General features: G+C 40.0%; 2 protein-coding genes and 2 long non-coding RNA genes across 9 annotated transcripts in view; 3 read left to right on the top strand and 1 right to left on the bottom strand.

Moving 5' to 3' along the window:
* Nucleotides 1–4566, top strand: part of LOC135093493 (protein pangolin, isoforms A/H/I/S-like) — a 39718-nt gene extending 35152 nt beyond the window's left edge. For all 5 annotated transcript variants that reach the window (XM_063992829.1, XM_063992822.1, XM_063992813.1 and 2 more), the window contains one exon: nucleotides 1–4566. This exon is cut by the window's left edge and continues 3463 nt beyond it. The gene's annotated coding sequence lies outside the window, so the exon portion shown is untranslated.
* Nucleotides 4567–5015: 449 nt separating this feature from the next.
* Nucleotides 5016–20223, top strand: LOC135093531 (uncharacterized). The gene is made up of 3 exons (XR_010263414.1): nucleotides 5016–5615; nucleotides 11752–11892; nucleotides 20087–20223. It is a non-coding gene; the product is annotated as an uncharacterized LOC135093531 (long non-coding RNA).
* The window catches only part of LOC135093486 (armadillo repeat-containing protein 6-like), a 53719-nt gene continuing 45801 nt past the window's right edge, over nucleotides 12555–20472 (bottom strand). Inside the window, 1 exon segment of the mRNA XM_063992770.1 lies at nucleotides 12555–20394. Coding sequence (XP_063848840.1) covers nucleotides 20179–20394 — 216 coding nt within the window. The 3' untranslated portion in view covers nucleotides 12555–20178.
* Nucleotides 20267–20472, top strand: part of LOC135093527 (uncharacterized) — a 17772-nt gene continuing 17566 nt past the window's right edge. For both annotated transcript variants that reach the window (XR_010263413.1, XR_010263412.1), the window contains exon 1: nucleotides 20267–20407. This is a non-coding gene — a long non-coding RNA (uncharacterized LOC135093527). The remainder of the gene's footprint in view (nucleotides 20408–20472) is intronic.

Genomic DNA, 20472 nt, shown 5'->3' with positions numbered 1-20472 from the left:
TTGATCAGCACCTCAATCACACAGGTGTCATAGGGGTGACTGCTGCTGCTGTTACTTATCATTCTTCAAAATAACATGTGTGTGTGCCAATTCTTGACTCAAAATATCAAAACAAATCACAATATTCAATCATTTTTAAGTCAAAAAGCACTCGGACATTGCAGATTTGCTGTTGGTTAGCACTGTGCCACCCACAACCTAATGTCCTAGGAAAACCAAGGACAATGTCAACTTAATCAGTCATATTCATAATGAAAGACTGCTTTGGTCACAAAATCCATTGTTTGGCCTAAGCTCAAACAGGAAGAAGCTTGGCACAGCTCATGATGGTGTGGTTACATGCAATCTGTTCTTTAATATATGCGGCAGCAGATAAGCAGAATAGGAAAGGTTGCTGTACACGCACACAATAATTACAGCATAAAAATTATTGTTGAAGCATATTTTTAAAGGATCAGTGAGTGTGTGTACAGCCAGCAACATGAAGAGGCCAGGGACTGAGGAGGGTATTGTGTCTGCTGCTGCTGAGTTATTTTGTGATGCACAACACTGGCAAGAGAAAATGGAAATGCAGGGCATTACCACCAGGCTGTCAAACCAAATATCCTCATGTACCACCAGAATAAGGAATCCTCTCACTGTGAGGAACTTCCAGACTGCCAGAACACAGCAGAGGAACATTAATAAAACATAAATAATGTACTGTTTTGATCTTTATATAAGTGGTGAGTGGATGTACTGATCTGCATCACTTAGGACAAAATATGTAACTGAATACATATAGTGTAAGTGTACTTGTGTACTTGTGGATGTGATACATTGAGACACCATGTAAGCATGTGCTGCTGCCTCACATACTGATACCAGTCACTGCTGTGTGTGCATATCTAATGGCTCTCTTGGCAGTCACTCAGCTGGCACTGGCCAAGTCATCTCACCACCTAAGGAGAAAGAACAGGAACACGGATTGGCTGGCTACACTACTTTGTCATTCACCTTTACAAAATGTCTTTCCACCCCAGTGATGTACTTTATTTTTAAGGGGACATTGAACTTAAAATAAATGTAAAGTATCAATTGTAAATTTTTTGTAAAAATCTACTTATATCACTTGTAGTGACAAATGTGAATCCTCAAGCATGGTGTGTGTGTCTGTGTGTGTGTGTGTGTGTGTGTGTGTGTGTGTGTGTGTGTGAGAGAAATCTTATACTTCTTTGGGTCTTCAAGTTCCTTGCCTTCACCACTTTTATGTAAGCAATGTAATCAGATGAGGATTATATCCAAATCATCAGATCCCTCCTTCCCATTATCATGTGTGGTGAATGCAGTACATAATTACTACCTGAATCTTCTGGTACATCTGAGTGAATCTTGTAGCCCAGCCACTCATTTTTCTATTATCAGGGGACCCTCATAAAATGTTTTCCTTGTGGTGCAGTTGAGCCCAGTAAAGAAATTTTAGAAGTGGGATTTCTGTGGGCAAAAGAAAAGAGTGGACTGCGAGCACCACACACCAGGGTCCTTCCCTTCATGTTGGAGCCGCTGAGCCACCCACTCCTCGGTGCCACCCGCAGGAGGCCGATGCTGGCTGCCGCTCAGAGCTTGTGCAGATTTGATGACAAAATGTTGTGCATTATAAAGGTCTCTTAGAAATCACAATTCATCGTGTATAGTACAGGATTTTGTATGTGAGGGATATGTAAGCTTTTTTGCAGGTTTTCCATTTTTTACTCCAGTTTTAGAAATTTTCACCAGTGATAATGATAATGATGATAGCAGTGTTGCAGACTCAATGTAAATTCAATACATGTTATTCAGTCAGCACAAATCTTTGCAAGAGGGAAAGAAAATCAGCTGAGTTGGCAACACTGTTATAGAGTTAATAAATGAAGCTCCGACCAGCTGAGGGTGGCCTCCTTGGGTCCCTAACCCTGTCCCTGACCCACTGTCCAGAACAGTCCAGTAATGGCACCTTCCTTCATCCCATCTATTATGTTTGCTTCATGCTGACAGGGTTAAAAATACTACTTGTTCAACATGTATAGTCTGGAAGAAAAGTTATGCTGCCATCAGAGTCCTGTGAAAGGTTCAAATTTAATGTGTGTATTACTTTTGTTGCTACAAATGTTACCTTTTATGTAATTCATGGGAAAACTGCAATGTATCTACACATCATGGTTTGCTGCTCTTCTTTTAAGAGCTGGTAACTTCAGTAGACAGTTAATACCTGTCTCTCTTCCTCTGAACTTTATGCTTACATGTCCTTGTATTGCTTTTCTATCTTCTCTTACTTGTTCCTTTCTTCCTAATTCTTGTCCTCCTAAGGGGCTGAGTGGTGCAGTAATACAAATAGATGCCATGTCTGCTGAATAATTTGATGGATATTCCAGCCTCAGTGGGGTGCCATGCAGTGGGTGAAGTAGCTAACTCCATTTACACTAAGAAGGGCTTTATGACCTTGACTATTTTATATTCCCAACATTCTTAATTCCTTCTCAACAACCCTCAAACAATCAGTAACCATACATGCATGTCATTCCCTGCCTTGGAGCATCATGGAAACACTGAAAAATTGACCTAAAGATGGAATTAATTGACTGTGAGAGGCTTTTGCCAGAGATCAAATCTCCATCAGGATACTCACAGAAATAAAAGTCCAACACCTTCATCAATCATATCATTACCACGCCCTAAGTGGGTTTGAGTCAGCCATAACAGTCCTGTCACTACACAGTTATTGTCTTTCAAAAATATGCATTCAGCTAATGAAAGGCTGATCAGCATGTTCCCTGCACACTAAAGCATCTGTTGTACAAAATGGTAGTCACCTCATCGACTTGAGAACATAAACCACTTTCCAGTTTACATCATGATGACTAACAAAACTATCCATCATTTTTGTCTTCATCACCCTCCTCCTCTTTTTCTCTTTCTCAGTGATGCCTTTATATGTCACTGCATTTCCTGTTCCTGGTCTGTCCATTCGTGCATAGCGCCATAACCAGATACACCCAGAAACTTTGTTTATTTACTTATTTATTTTCTGTAGTTCATGTATTACTACATACTACCAAATTTTGCAAATATCCTCCCTCGACTTCCCCTACAATGCAAGTTCACCATAACCTCTCTGTCTGCGTGTGTATGTTGTTGTAACATATTCCTCTGTCTGGGTAATTAACAGACGAAATATTCTAAAGGGGAAAACAAAATAAAGAACAAAAATATCTCATTTTTTTTACTCAGCCACCGTAACTCTAGTACTAGTCTTGCTCTGTCCACACATGCACACACCCACGCACACATTACTCGCTAGCTTAGTGGTAACTTTCTTGCCGGTCACTTGGCAGGCATAGGTTTGCGACCTGCTCAGATTGTCAAGGTTTTCACCGATAAATAAGCAATTGCAGCCCTTTTTGAGCAAGCTTTGTGTGTGTGTGTGGGTGGGTGGGCGTGCCTTTCCCATTGATCGAACTGTATGAGCTCTAAGCTCTATCCAGGAGGATAAAGCTGTGAATTTGAATACAGTAGGTGATCTTTAAGACCGTGGCGATTTACACACACACACACACACACCCCATCCTTCCATCCATCCCAAACATTATTAATTGTCCCTATATTGTTGTAACATCCCCTTCATACCCCACCCAAACCACGATACACCCACTGTTCCCGGCCTCCATCAGCCCTCACCCTCAGCCCCAACACGTCCCCCGCCACCCAAGGCTTCGGAGCTTCGCGAATCCAATCGGCGACACACGAGAACATCGCCCTTGGAGAGGGACACACACACTCACCTCACATGGGGCACAGCAGGGGAAGGCGGCACGGTCTCGGGGGCGGGGCGGGGACGGGGGCGTTTTGAGGATCCCCTCACCCTCCCCCTCCTCCGAGGTGCGGATATATAACAAATAATAATAATAATAATAATAACAAATAATAATAATATTAATGATAATAAATAAATAATAATACTATGTCAAGAATGTTCACCTTAGCGTTTCTCATTCCCTAGGTCAAGTGGTGAGTTTTGTGTGATGTTGGTGTTGAGTATTGTACATATGATTGAATGTTATCGGTTTTTCATTTCGATTTTTTTTTCTATCATCATTATATTTCTCTTTTTTCACTGTTTCGAACTAGAAGGCTGTTGTATCTTTCCATAAGCAGTCCATGTAGCTGTGGATGTGATTTGTTCTCTCACTGTGCCAATTTGCCTGCGGTCCCAGCCGGTCATAAATAAAATAACAAAAAAAGAAAAAAAACACTGGCCCCAGGTTCTTAATGTAAATATGGTAATATATTAGCTAGTATTCTATTCCAAGAGAATCGTAATTGCCGGACAATCATCATTCACACGTCAGTCTGTCTCACTCGGACATTCTGATTCATGTTTCCGTTGTATTTTTGTAAACCTCCCCCGCCCCCCTCAGTTCCTCCACGACCACCGTCTTGTAAGGAGCATTGTCACACTTGTTGAAGTCGGAGATGCGATGTACAGAAAAAAGGAATCTAGAGAAATTGTTCATGTAAATAGTATGTAGTAAATAAATCAATTTCATAAGAGCAGATGTTTTATGAATTTTCCACTCAGAACACGAGCACGTCCCGCAGCTCGCCACTTCCGCCTCGCCCCAATCCCCTTCGCCCCGGCCTCTACGCCTCGCCCCGCCCTGGCCCCATTTTTTCCCTCACCTGCCTCGCTCTTCTCTTCAATGATTCCACTTGCTATGTAAAACATCATAATCAGCTCAGTTAATTTTAGAGATATTTAATTCATAGGCAAGAATACATAAGCGTATTGGAATCACCGAGTTATGAAATTGCTTCACTCGATCAATTTCTGAAACCGACTGAATCATGCGAGTGAACCGCTGTTGATCCGCTCCGCGACGGGTCCGGGCTAGTAAGCTTGTAAGTTTCCTTTGGACCAGTAGTAGCCAAACCAAGGAAGATGGAAGTATGATCGCAGAGTTCCCGTCACCAGTGCCATATTTACAGTCTTGGGTAAGTGATGGCAGTGGACGGACGGTTATTGTGGTGGTGACTGGTGGGTTCAATAGAAAATCTGGTGCTGGCGGGCTGAACTGTGGTGAAGTCTGGCGGATGTGGTGCACGTAGATAGTCAGGGGAACTTCCCCATCAGCCTCATCAGCCCTTCACTTTTAACGGCGTCATTCGCATGCGGAAATAATAATTCTTCCATATCTGTTACTTTAGTAACGCTCACCAGTCTGCCATTATCATGTAATAAGTGTAATGACGGCGAAGAATGAAAGACAAATGGATGAGGTAGCAATTATAATATTATTGAGCCTTACACCCAGGTAAAAATACGAAAATTATGGTGCAGTTGTAGTTCCCGTACTCTTTCCTTCTTTCTCTCTGGCTAACTAGCTTGGAGAGTTGGATGGGAGACGGGGAGGTTTGTTATATCTAAAACTTGGGATGGGTTATAACTATGTAATGTTCTAAACTTTATTGTTGAGGGATTAGTGGATCGAGACAGTTTCATTGCATTCGAACAGCTTTTTCCCACCCACGAGATGCCAAGAATTCAGGCAACCAAGTATGAGTGTCCACTGCAAGTTCATCTATTGTTTCTGGAGTTTGAGGTAAGTGTTTGACGCAGGCAGTTTCTCGTCAGTCGCTATTGAGGTAAGTCTTCCTTGTTCACAGAATGTTCAGGGAATAAGGAAAGGCAAAGAACCACGGTTAATAGATTAGTGTTTGGATAGACAGTTTTGCATTGCACTTCACTGTAACTTAGTATTGTGCCGGTGAGCTAGGCTCGTATTCAGAAACACTTATCGTCGTACCTCCACTACATTTCAAAGGCTCTAATTAATTTGACGAGATTTTTATATTATTAAGAGGTTTTGAGAATCCGGCTAATTAACTGTGGTCTTTGAAAATCGCTGAGAGAGAGAGAGAGAGAGAGAGAGATATGAACATAAGAAACAAGGGAAGCTGCAAGAAGCCACCAGGCTTACACGTGTCAGTCACTGTACGAAACATACCCACCTATTTCCACCTATCATCCCCATCCATAAACCCGTTTAATCTTCTCTTAAATCTCCCTAACGTCCTAGCACTAACATGATTATTGAGTCCGTTCCACTCATCTACCACTCTATTTGAGAACCAATTTCTTCCCATCTCTTTCCTAAACCTACCACTCTATTTGAGAACCAATTTCTTCCCATCTCTTTCCTAAACCTAGATTTTTCAAGCTTGAACCTGTTATTTTTTGTTCTATCCTGGTTGCTGATCCTAAGAATTTTGCTTAACATCCCCCTTGTTATACCCCTTATACCACTTAAAAGACTTCTATCAGGTCCCCTCTTAACCTACGTCTCTAAAGAATGTAAATTTAACAGCTTCAATCTCGCTTCGTAAGGAATACTCCTTATCCCCTGTGTCCTTTTAGTCATTCTCCTCTGTAATGATTCTAATAGACCTATATCTTTCCTGTAATGTGGGGACCAGAACTGCACAGCGTAGTCTAGATGAGGTCTGACCAACGCCAAGTATAACTAATATTACTTCGGGCCTTCTACTTTTAACACTCCTAAAAATGAATCCTAATACCTTATTTGCCATGTTTGTGGCCTCTTTGAATTGTTTTCTTAGACGGAGTTCAGAGCTAACTATAACTCCTAAATCTTTCTCATATCCAGTACCTACCAGTTTCGTTGTTTATTGTGTACCTACTGTGTGGGTTTCCTCTACCTACGTTAAGTACTTTGCATTTGTTAATATTAAACTGCATTTGCCATCTATCCGTCCATTCATTCATCTTATCTAAATCTGCCTGCAAGGCGATGGCATCCGATTCTGACCTAATTAATCTACCTATCTTTGTGTCATCCACAAATTTACTAACATCACTATTAATTCCACTATCCAATCATTTATATATATATTAAAAAACAATGGCCCTAATACTGATCCCTGTGGCACCCCACTAATTACATGATCCCACTCGGATTTCGAGCCATTTATTACCACTCTCTGTCGCCTGTTACCAAGCCATGACCCTATCCAGCCTAACACCTTCCCATCTATCCCGTGTGCCCTAACCTTTCTCAGGAGCCTTTGATGGGGTACCTTGTCAAATGCTTTACTAAAGTCCAGATATAAGATATCATAACTATCACCATTATTTACTGCTTCGTACACCTTATTGTAAAAACTTAACAAGTTCGTCAGGCAAGACTTCCCCTTCGTGAAGCCATGCTGTGACTGATTTATCAAGTTATGTTTGTCTAAATGTTCCCTAATGTTCCTCGCTATTATTGAATCTAACATTTTACCTACAACTGAAGTTAACCTGACAGGTCTATAATTAGACGCTAAAGTTTTATCTCCTTTCTTAAAGATGGGTACTACATTAGCCTGCCTCCACATTACTGGTACCTCACCCGACTCCAGTGATTTCCTAAATACAGAGACTAACGGCTCACTAATAATCTCTTTACATTCCTTAAGTACTCTGGGATATATTTCATCAGGTCCTGGTGACTTGAACTTTTTAGCCTATCTATCTCCTGTTCCACTATCTCCTTAGTTATGGAAACATAGGTGGTGGTGGTTGGACTGTTGAGTGGTGGTGGTGGTGGTGGTTGGACTGTTGAGTGGTGGTGGTGGTGGTGGTTGGACTGTTGTATGGTGGTGGTGGTGGTGGTGGTGGTTGGGCTGTTGTGTGGTGGTGGTGGTGGTGGTGGTTGGACTGTTGAGTGGTGGTGGTGGTGGTTGGACTGTTGAGTGGTGGTGGTGGTGGTAGTTGGACTGTTGAATGGTGGTGGTGGTGGTGGTGGTGGTTGGACTGTTGTGTGGTACTGGTGGTGGTTGGACTGTTGCGTGGTTTGTGGTGGTCGTGGTTGGACTGTTGCATGATGGTGACGGTTGGACTGTTGCATGATGGTGGTGGTTGGACTGCTATGTGGTGGTGGTGATTGGACTGTTGCATGGTGAAGTGATACATGGCAGTTTGGGAATTAATACATGGTAATAACACTGTGGTGGTGAGATTATTACGTGGCAGTTCAGAGACATAACGTACTGGCTGTGACTTGTGACAGTTAGCTAATCAAGTACAGTAGAACCTTGGTTACCAAACGTCTCCCTTTTTGAATGACACAGTTTTTTAGCAAAATTTTTAACTTAAATTGCTTCAGTTGCCATACCATAATTTGGTTTTCGAGCAAAGTTACTTGACTTCAAATACTACAAGATGTAACAAAAGCTGCCATCTATTACTAGTTTATAGTTTCTATAAATGTTTCCTTCATTTTTATATATTTGCAGGAGACAGAGGGTAAGACTAATTCAGTTTTTGAAATAAGTTACTCATAAATCTGATCCCATTGAAGAACCTCGACGTAAACAAATCAGGCTCGGTGCTCAGGAGTAATCCCGATCCTCTTGTGGCTCTCTCTATGACCCACAACATCATCACTACTGCACAACTGCATTTTTGCAGTAGCTTTTCCCAGCAGTAAGATGTTTAAGTGTTATGATCACCATCATTTTGGTGGTGAGTGGGTTGCTCCTCGCTGTGTCAATTGACTGGTGACAAAGAGAATACCTACATGGTCTAAATAATATCTTTTGATGAGTTCTATGTCTGGAAGGTTGTGTAAAGTTGATAGATGGAAGAATTGAGTTTTTGAGGCATTGAACAATACCAAATTTGCTCTGCCCCAGTCAGAAATTTTAGAAAGATCAGAAGTCAGGTATTCTGTGGCTTCCCTGCATGAAATGTTTACTTCCAGAAAGGTTGGACATCTATGAAAAGACATGGAAAAGTGCAGGGTGGTATCATCAGCGTAGGAGTGGATAGGACAAGAAGTTCGGTTTAGGTCATTGATGAATAAGAAGAGTGGGTGACAGGACAGAACCGTGAGGAACATCACTGTTAATAGATTTTGGAGAAGAATAGTGACCATCTACCACAGCACCAGTAGAATGGTCAGAAAGAAAACTTGAGATGAAGTTACAGAGAGAAGGATAGAAGCCGTAGGAGGATAGTTTGGAAATCAAACCTTTGTGCCAGACTCTATCAAAAGCTTTTGATATGTCCAAGGCAACAGCAAAACTTTCACCAAAATCTCTAAAAGAGGATGACCAAGACTCAGTAAGAAAAGCCAGAAGATCACCAGTAGAGTGGCCTTGACAGAAACCATACTGGCGACCAAACTGAAGGTTGTGAAGTGATAGATGTTTAAGAATCTTCCTGTTGAGGATAGATTAAAAAACTTTAGATAGGCAGAAAATTAAAGCAATAGGATGGTAGTTTGAGGGATTAGAACAGTCACCCTTTTTAGGAACAGGCTGAATGTAGGCAAACTTCCAGCAAGAAGGAAAGGTAGATGTTGACAGACAGAGCTGAAAGAGTTTGACTAGACAAGGTGCAAGCACAGAGGCACAGTTTCAGAGAACAATAGGAGAGACCCCATCAGGTCCATAATCCTTCCAAGGATTTAGGCCAGTGAGGGCATGGAAAACATCATTGCGAAGAATTTTAATAGGTAGCATGACGTAGTCAGAGGGTGAAGGAGAGGAAGGAACAAGCCCTGAATTGTCCAAGGTAGAGTTTTAAGCAAAGGTTTGAGGGAAGAGTTCAGCTTTAGAGAGAGATGTGATAGCAGTGGTGCCATCTGGTTGAAATAAAGGAGGCAAAGAAGCAGCAGCAAAGTTACTGGAGATGTTTTTTGGCTAGGTGCCAGAAATCATGAGTAGAGTTAGACCTTGGAAGATCTTGACATTTTCTGATAATGAAGGAGTTTTTGGCTAGTTGGAGAACAGACTTGGCAAGGTTCTGGGCAGAAATATAAAGTGCATGAGATTCTGGTGATGGAAGGCTTAAATACCTTTTGTGGGCCACCTCCCTTTCATGTATAGCACAAGAACAAGCTGTATTAAACCAAGGTTTGGAAGGTCAAGAAAAAGAGTGAGGAATGTACACCTCCATGCCATACACTATCACCTTTGTTATGCGCTCAGTACACAAAGATGGGTCTCCGACATGGAAGCAGTAGTCATTCCAAGGAAAATCAGCAAAATACCTCCTCAGGTCACCCCAACTAGCAGAGGCAAAATGCCAGAGGCATCTTCGCTTAGGGGGATCCTGAGGAGGGATTGGAGCGATAGGACAAGATACAGATATGAGATTGTGATCGGAGGAGCCCAATAGAGAAGAGAGGGTGACAGCATAAGCAGAAGGATTAGAGGTCAAGAAAAGGTCAAGAATGTTGGGTGTATCTCCAAGATTGTCAGGAATATGAGCAGGGTGTTACACCAATTGCTTTAGATTGTGGAGGATAGCAAAGTTGAAGGCTAGTTCACCAGGATGGTCAGTGAAGGGAGAGGAAAGCCAAAGCTGGTGGTGAACATTGAAATCTCCAAGAATGGAGATCTCTGGAAAAGGAAAGAGAGTCAGAATGTGCTCCACTTTGGAAGTTAAGTAGTCAAAGAATTTCTTATATAGTCAGAGGAGTTAGGTGAGAGGTATACAGCACAGATACAGAGTGACTCTAGTTTTAGCCAGATGGTGGAAAACTCATAAGATTCAAGAGCGTGGGCTCAAGAGCAGGTTAAGTCGTTGCACACATAAACGCAACGCAACATCCAGCTTTGGATTGAAAATGAGGATAGAGAAAATAGGAGGGAACAGAAAAGAGGTTACTGTCAGTTGCCTCAAACACCTGAGTTTCAGTGAGGAAAAGAAGATGAAGTTTAGAAGAGGAGAGGTGGTGTTCTAAAGATTGAAAATTAGATCTTAGACTGTAAATATTGCAGAAGTTAATGAAGAAAAAGTTGACGGGGGGGGGTGTCAAGGCACTTAGGATCATTGCCAGAAGGGCAATCTGACCTGGGGACATTTGTGGTCCCCTTCCCAGATGGGGACTCCAAGGCTGGTGTAGGATGATTTTAAAATTTTGAGTGAAGGATGTGTTTGTGTTATTAGGTGCTTGTAGTTTTGTGTGGAGGAAGAGAGTTGTCTTTAGAGGGCAGGCTGTGACTAACCCCTTGTTGTGAGACACAAAGGGAAACATTGTGAGGTCACAGCTGGGCTTAATGATAAGTTCACAGCACCCACTGATCCAGTGCTTTAGACCTCACTGGGAGTAATGATCATTTCGGCAGGTGCCTACTGATTCATATGGGGAAAATAGTTTGTTTTTGAAAATTTGAGATTTCAAACGGCATTCAGGAATGAATTGAGTTAAAAAACTGAAGTTCCACTGTATTTATATTGTTTTGCCTGTTCCCACATATTCTCATCACTTCTCGAGCTTGACAGGCAAGTTGGGAATATTTCACGCTAGATTTTTTGTTTAAAGTTGTCAGTTAAAACTTTCTGTAAAAATCTATGCAAGTCTATTATTGAGATTGTTACATTAAGATGAAGTAAAAAGGTACTAATGTCTTATAACACAAACTGTTGCCTCAAATGTGCTGGTATAGGCTTGTTGTATGTGATGGTGGTTACTGATTCCCTAGTAATTTTGGATATCTGAAAGGCAGCATTCCCCTGCGGCTTGGTCCTGCTTACAGCACTAAACGTTATTTGTTGTCAGCTTTTTTGCATTTCTTCACCATGGCAAACTAGTATTTTCTTTAGTAACACTGCTCAATCTTCTGGAGCAAATTTTTCATCCCCACTCACCCCATCTATTCCAGTTCACTTTAATAAAGGCAGTGTATTCATACAGCCTAAACTCTTACATTTTTTTTATATTTCAGAAAAAGTTGAGGGAGGTGTCGACACTTAGGGTCGTCGGCAGAAGGGCAGTCTGACCTGGGGACATTTGTGGTCCCCTCCTCAGATGGGGACTCTGAGGCTGGTGTAGGAGTCGCCATGAATTTTGAAATTTTGAGTGAAGGGTGTGTGTGTGTTATTAGGTGCTTGTAGTTTTGTGTGGAGGGAGAGAGTTGTCTTTAGAGGGCAGGCTGTGACTGCCCCCTTGTGTTGTGAGGCACAAAGGGAAACATTCAGTGAGGTCACAGCTGGGTTTAATGATAAGTTCACGGCACCCCCTGATTCGGTGCTTTAGACCTCACTGGTTGTAATACTTCATACTTCATTTATGCAATACATAGGGTGAGATCCCTTTCCACAATCTTGCTTTAGATGTTAAATGTGTCACGACTGTGTTCATGTGTGAAGTGATGCATCTTATATCAATGAAACCTGTGTTGTTAAAAGATGGTTTAGAGACTAGGATGTATCAAAAAAAGCATAATGACATGGATGTGCAATGCTGCCATGGAAACACAAAGCTCCACAAGTGATTTGAAGCAAATTCTGTTCATTCTTTGAAATATTTACAAAGTGAAGTCAGAATGATTATCTGTAGTCTCAACAAAACCTGGAGTGAGATCCTGAGAAAGGAATTAGAAAGCAAAATGTCAATTCTTGAATGTGATGGTGATGCCAAGCAAGCTGTCTTTAGGTGATGGTTTGTTAGCATGTCTCTCTCTCATTGGGAAGTGTGGCAAATTGTGTAGTTTGAATGTGCAGTCAGCTAGGGAACCTGGAAAAAAAATTACTTGTAAAAAATTTATTTTTTAAAAGCAATACAAAAGTACATACACTATTAAAGCTACCTGCCTGTGATAGGGGAAAGTTGAGTATTTATCTCTGTAAAATATCTACTAATACCTTACAGGGCAGCAAACAAAGTTCTTGCAAACTTGCAATACTGACTGTTAAATGCAAAACAATTGAAATTATCCTTTGAGATATGGTGCAAAGATTGATTACTAAGAAGAGTGCAATGTCTATAAATCTGGTGTACTACAGATCAACTCATATTGCCATTCTTAATCTGATTAAGGAGTTGCAATTAGTAAATGCAAGAAAATAGTTTATAATGAATAACAAAATAGGACTGGAGTTCACAAAATACATACTGGAAACAAACAAAAGTTACTTCCAATAAGAAATGGCAATGGCAGGTAGTGCAGCACACTGCAATACCATGCCTCTCTAAATTAATCACACCACTGCTTCTCTGTTCTCAACAACCTTCTCAAGGCAGAACATTGTAATACTATCTTTGTGCACCTTTAAGTACATATCACATGCTCCTTTTTCCAAGACCATGTACCTGTGCTGTCTCTAGTAATTTTTTTTCTCATGCCTGAAAAGGAAACCAGTTTGGCAAGCCCTTCTGCCCTGACCAACTAGATTCATAACAGTGCATGTAATATTAGAGAAACATGGTCATTAATTAGTTAGCAATTTGTTAATACAATATCCCTTACAAAGTGTGAAAGCCTTAACCTGTAACTTAGACCATTCAACATAAGGTGAGTTATGCTTGGTAGACTGATTTTTCTGGTAACCCTTAATCTGATGTATCCCTCTCATTGACTTGATAATACATTGCAACAAAAGCTACAGCATCTAATTCACATTCCATATCATTTTGTTTGACACCACCCTGTATACACTGACATAGGCTTGCTGTACAAAAGCAATAAAAGTACACAACAGTAAAAGGGTTAATTGATATTTAAAAACTGCTAAACAGTCAATCATTGTACAAGGTTTAATGAAATGCATCTCATAAAACACCAAAAATTTTGTTCATCAAATAAGTGACCAGATAGGTGAGGGCTGTTTATTTCTTAACATTGAAAACTGAACAAGCTGTTGCTTAACATAGTTAAAGCTTGATGACTAAAATGGATTGTTAAGTAATAAATTAATCTTATGTTTTATCAAAATGGATTGTTAAGTAATAAATTAATCTTATGTTTTATCTAAAACCCATATGTTAATTTCTTTCATCACTAACCTTGAAAGCACCATCACCTGAGCCATCATGCCACTCAAGCACCACAGGGATTGAAATGTACCCAACACTGCATAAAACACCCATCTGATCTGATCCCATCTGCTCCTTGGTTTAGATCAGCAGATTTGTTCCTTCAATTACTACCCATATATCACTAACCAAATTCAATGACCTCAACAGTGAGTTTAAAGAAATGACAAGATTAATATGAGAAGTGAATGGGAAATATAGGTACTTCAAAACTGTCTTCACAGCCCTTTCATTCTAATTCCTAAAACAAGGCACAAGCACAAGTCATAGTATATTAATGCACATCACTTGACTAATCACAACATAAGTGAAAATTAAAAATTCTGAATTTCATGTGACTTTAGGAGTAAGGAGCAGGGCATTGAATAACAAAGAGCAAGATGTGAATTAATAAATTTGGTTGGCTACAGAATGGGAGTGTTGGGAAACAGGAGGACAAAGGAAAAAAATAGAGGGTAAAGGTTTTGTAATAATTAAACGGATATAGTAATCTCCACCATAATGTGTAACACTTGAACTTTCACAACTCAATTTATGACTGCCAATTTTAGCCCACTGTAATTTCAGACATACAGTGTAAAGAATTTGAGCTAGAGCAAACTATTAGTTCCAAACAATCTCGTGCTCATCAGTGGACCTCCTAACCATGTATCTGTGACAGATGATTACTTCTCTGATTTATAAATAACCCATTTTAATTACACATTCACCCTAACTTTTATTTCATTTTCTGAGTATGCCCAGTTTCCTTTATCATTACTCTTGATTTAAAAAAAAAAAACTAGTTTTGTGGCCATAACCATACCAGTTTGAATTTCTTACAAGTTAATCCAAGTGATTCAACAAATTGTTGATTACAGACACTACTCCCACTGCTGCAAGCACTGAAATATCACAAGTTTACCACATAGCAAGATGTGCTTATAAACTAAGATACATGGAGAGAAGTCAGTGAATTGAATCATATTTGCCCAAGATAAGTTTCCTGTCATATTTATTTATTTTTTTCTATCACCTTTTGAGTTACAAAGTTTTCTTGTATTCCTATATTGAGAAACTTGAGAAACAAGGTGCAAGACACTTAATTCAGGAGAGATTAACTACCAAAATTTAATTTCATTAGAAAAACATGGTAACGTTGCACACACACAACTGTCACACTTTCCCATCTGTCATACCTATTCATGTGCTTACAGCACCATGTAAATTTCAAACCACAGGAACTTGTTCTGACATGAAGCATATTAACTAACCTTTAATCAGAAAGTGGAATAAAAGTGGAAGGTTAGCTATTGAGCTATCACTGGTCCCATCATGAATGTGGCTTTCAACTGAGCTGGAGCCATGAATCTCTATGAACAATACATTACTATTTTATTTATTTATTTTTTTTTTTGTGCAACTGAATTGACTATTTAACCAACATATCTTGTAAGGTAATTCTTCAAAAAATTCTTTATTTTTAAATATTCTGTCTAGATTTTAACTGCCATTATTTGCTGTGGCAAGGAGAAGGGAAAGCAAATATGACACCTTTCTATTCAGCAACTTTTACAATTCCACTGTTCCACAATAGCTAGCTACAGTCACACAAGTTTTAAATGTTGCTTGGATATAACCATTCCACTATGTGATGTTCATATTACTAGTCTCCATCAGAAAGGAATAGTAGTCATATCAGTACTTCAGTAATACCTCATGATGCTTAGTTTTCTTCAGGGGTTATGTTATTGTCTCTGCAGACAATTTTGCCATCCTAACTGGTGATTTGTAGTAATGCTCTAACTGCTTGTGTCAGCTTCCAACCACTTTATTATTCCTCAAGAGTCAAACTGTAAGTTGTATAGTAATTTCTTATAGAGGAATAATTTTTAAATATCTAATTCATTAAATATATTTCATAATTCATATTGAGTTTGAATACTCAGTATTATTCTCTGCACTACCAACTGTTGCAGATCTAGGAAATATTAGCCTGGTGCAAAGCTGCACAATATATTTTTTTTATTTTAATTTAGTGTAGGAGGGACACTGGGCGCCCCCCCAAAAAAAAAAAATCCATAGCAGTTGTCAAAAATTGAAGGATAAGCATCTTGAAACCTCCCTCTTGAAGGTGTTTGTCATAGGAAGGTGGAATTACAGAAGCAGGCACAGAGTTCAACTTTACCAGAGAAAGGGATGAATGATTGAGAATACTGGTTGACTAATGCATTAGAGAGGTGGACAGAATAGGGGTGAAAGAATAAAGTGTTGTGCAGCAAGGCTGCGGGAGGAGGGGAGGCATGCAGTTAGCATGATCAGAAGAGCAGTTAGCATGAAAATAGTGGTAGAAGATAGCAAGACATGCAATATTGCGGCAATGAGAAAGAGGCTGAAGACAGTCAGGAGAGGAGTTGATGAGATGAAAAGCTTTTGATTCCACCCTGTCCAGAAGAGAAGTATGAGTGGAGCCCCCCAGACATGTGAAGCATACTCCATAAATGGATGGATAAGGCCCCTTTACAGAGTTAGCAGCTGGAAGGGTGAGAAAAACTGGGAGTTGTCTCAGAACACCTAACTTCATAGAAGCTATTTTAGCTAGAGATGAGATGTGAAGTTTCTAGTTCTGATTATAAGTAAAAGACAGACCGAGGACATTCAATGTAGAAGAGGAGGGCAGTTGAGTGTCATTGAAGAATAGGGGATAGTTGTCTGGAAGGTTGTCGAGTTGATAGATGGAGGAATTGTTTTTGAGGCATTGAGCAATATTTAAGTTTGCTCTGCCCCAATCAAAAATTTTAGAGAGGTCAGAAATCAGGCATTCTGTGGCTTCCTTGCATTAACTTTTTACTTCCTGAAGGGTTGAACGTCTATGAAGATGTGGAAAAGTGCAGGGTGGCATCATCAGTGCAGGAGAGGATAGGACAAGATGTTTCGTTTAGATCATTGATGAATAATAGGAAGAGAGTGGGTGACAGGATAGAACCCTGAAGAACACCACTGTTAATAGATTTAGGAGAAGAATAGTGACCATCTACCACAGCAACAATAAAGGTCAAAAAGGAAACTTTAGGTGAAGTTACAGGGAGAAGGATAGAAGCTGTAGGAGGGTAGTTTGGTAAACAAACCTTTCTGTCAGACTCTATCAAAAGCTTTTGATATGTCTAAGGTAACAGCAAGTTTTCCAAAAATTCCTAAAATGGTGACCAAGACTCAGTAACGAAAGCCAGATCATCAGTAGAGCAGCCTTGACGGAAACCATACTGGCAATCAGACAGAGGGTTGTCAAGTGATAGATGTTTTAGGAATCTTCCAGTTGAGGATATATTAAAAAACTTTAGATAGCCAGGAAATTGAAGCAATAGGACAGTAGTTTGAGGGATCAGAAGTCATGCTTTTTAGGAACAGGCTTAGTGTAGGCAAACTTCCAGCAAGAAGGAAAGGTAGATGCTGACAGATGAAAGAGTTTGACTAGGCAAGGTGCAAGCATGAACAATAGGAGGGAACCATTAAGTCCATAAGATTTCCAAGGGTTTAGGCCAATGATTGAATGGAAAATCATTGCAAAGAATTTTAATAAGTAGCATGAAGTAGTCAGAGGATGGAGGAGAGGGAGGAACAAGGCCTGAATCGTCCAAGGTAGAATTTTTAGCAAAGGTTTGAATGGAGAGTTCAGCTTTAGAGACAGATGTGATAACAGTGGTGCCATCTGGTTGAAATAAGGGAGGGAAAGAAGAAGAAGCAAAGTTACTGGAGAAGTTTTTGGCTAGGTGCCAGAAGTCATGAGGGGAATTAGATCTTGAAGGATTTTGACATTCTATTAATGAAGGAGTTTCTGACTATTTGGAGAACAGACTTGGCATGGTTCTGGGTAGAAATATAAAGTGCATGAGATTTTGGTGATGGAAGGCTTAAGTACCTTTTGTGGGCCAACTCTCTATCATGTATAACACAAGAACAAGGTGTGTTAAAACAAGGTTCGGAAGGTTTAGGTCAAGAAAAAGAATGATGAATGCCAGACGCTATCACCTCTGTTATGTGCCTGGAACAGAGACAGGTCTCTGACATGGAAGCAGTAGTCATTCCATGGAAAATCAGCGAAATACCTCCTGAGGTCCCCCCAACAAGCAGAGGCAAAATGCCAGAGGCACCTCCACTTAGGGGGATCCTGAGGAGGGACTGGAGTGATAGGACAAGATACAGATATGAGACTGTGATCAGAGGAACCCAACAGAGAAGATTGTGTAACAGCATAAGCAGAAGGATTAAAGGTTAGGAATAGGTTAAGAATGTTGGATGAATCTCCAAGATAGTCAGGAATATGAGTAGGGTGTTGCACCAATTGCCCTAGGCTGTGGAGGATCGAAAGTTAAAGGCTAGTTCACCAGGAGAGTCAGTGAAGAGAGAGAAAAGCCAAAGCTAGTGGTGAACATTGAAGTCTCCAAGAATGGAGATCTCTGCAAAAGGGAAGAGGGTCAGAATTTGCTCCACTTTGGAAGTTGAATGTCAAAGAATTTCTTATGTGTTGGGTGAGAGGTATACAGCACATAAATTTAGTTTGAGAGTGACTGTAGTTGTAGCCAGATGGTGGAAAACTCAGAAGATTCAAGAGCATGAGTACAAGAGCATGTTAAGTCATTGCGCACATAGACGCAACATCCAGCTTTGGATTGAAAATAAGGATAGAGAAAGTAAGAGGGAACAGAGAAGGGGCTACTGTCAGTTGCTTCAGACACCTGTGTTTCAGTGAGGAAAAGATGAGGAGGTTTAGTAGAGGAGAGGCTGTGTTCTACATATTGAAAAATTAGCATATCAATGGTAACATAATAAAGTCCCAGCCGTACCACTGGACCCAGCAATACCCATGAGTAATGTGACCACCACCACCTCTCGGAAATGACACTGAAAGCCATGAGGAGTTTACTTATTCATCAGACCATGCAATTTAGTTTTTTTTTTTTTTTTTTTACTATTCATAATTCAAGAACTTTAATTTTTACTATTTATAAAAAAAATATATATATATATCAAAACTAGGTTCCAGGGCATTTTAAAGTCCATAAGAATGGTATGTGTGTGGAAGTTATGGTATGCTATATCCATCATACCTAATACAAGAGATGTAATATTAGTGTTGTACCCAGCTACTCAACCCTCTGTTATTGCACTAATTGGTGCAGTTGTATCACTGCAACACCTAAAACAATGATAGCCATATTGAATAACAATGTTCTGAATGGTGCGCCTTGTACCCCAAAGGATAATGTTTTTTGCCCTATTTTGTTGTCATTGTCACCTAGCTTAATTAGGTATAATACATAACAAGCATTGTAACAATAAAATATGAAAAAAAAAACCTGTATTATAGTAATTTCCATAGAGAAATAAATGTAGTATTTGTTAATCATGACAGGAGATATCTTGATCTAGCATGATCACAGCTATCATGATAAACACACCAATACAAAAGCTTATCATAATCCATTTAGATGCAATATTCTTGAAATTCATGAATACTAATTTTTAGAACACCAGAAGGCTTTCTTCAGAGCCCAGCACTATTTCTGTTTTTTAGTATGTTATAGGAAGTTTTGCCTTCTTAATGACAAATCATTAACATTTGTGCAGCTGATCATTTGTGCATTTTATAATGCTTTGAGTTTTAGTGGAGAATGTCTTTGATAAATGTACTTAGAAAACAAGAAGCTAAGAGGAAAAGACCAAAAAAGAGAACATTTGGAAGTTAAGGAAGCAAGAGGTTATTTATACCTATGGGAAATCAGGAATGAAGAAACTAAGACCAAATATAAAGTGCACTTACACTCACAAAAGAAGCATAGCTTTTTGACAATAAGTAGATAAAAAAAATGAAAGGAAATGGCCACTATTATTATGAAAACATAGGTAAAGACAAGAGGAAGGAAAACTGCTAATGTAGTGATCTGGTTATTAATCCTTAGCACTGAACACATTTTATGTGAACCATGATTGTGTTTTATACAGCCAACAGTTTTCAACTGCTTGTTTTCATTTTAAAACCACAATAAACACGATGTGATCATCCTCTAGAAAACTTTCAACAGTAATATTGATATTATGACAACAATAAAGGGGATTAAGACTTTTTAAGGTAGCTAATGTGATGATAGTAACTGAGGGTTAAGTGTGTATAGAAGAAATGTCACCTAAGATCATCCACTGAAGAATTCCACTGCATTATTCCTGAGTATGAAAGCTTGAGACTAAAGCATGTTGTTTCTCCACAGCAACCCCAGAGATGGACAGCCTGCATGGACTAGTGGCAGCAACAGCAGTAGCATCTACCAGCCACAGGAGCAGGCAACTGATGGTGGTATACTCAGCGGCTGATTTCATGGCCGGTGCCCCTCCACTGCTCCACTAATTCCACTTTGAGGTCCAGGTCCCTGAGGGCAGCTCGTGCCACATCCTTAACTGCCTCCCCATGATTCCTGAGGGCTGTGTGGATCACTCCCTCTACTCCATACTCCACAAAGACACGCTTGTTCTCTGGCAGTCGAGATACCATGTTTCGTATCGCCATGCAGCCCAGCTTCTGTATGTGTCAAGTATGTGATAAATGTCAGAATGGCAAGTGCATGTTGGTATTCATAAGTTCTTGTGTGGTATGCAG

Source organism: Scylla paramamosain, chromosome 3 (genome assembly GCF_035594125.1).
Source record: "Scylla paramamosain isolate STU-SP2022 chromosome 3, ASM3559412v1, whole genome shotgun sequence".
Lineage (NCBI taxonomy): Eukaryota > Metazoa > Arthropoda > Malacostraca > Decapoda > Portunidae > Scylla > Scylla paramamosain.
This window is presented reverse-complemented; position numbering and strand designations above follow the sequence as displayed.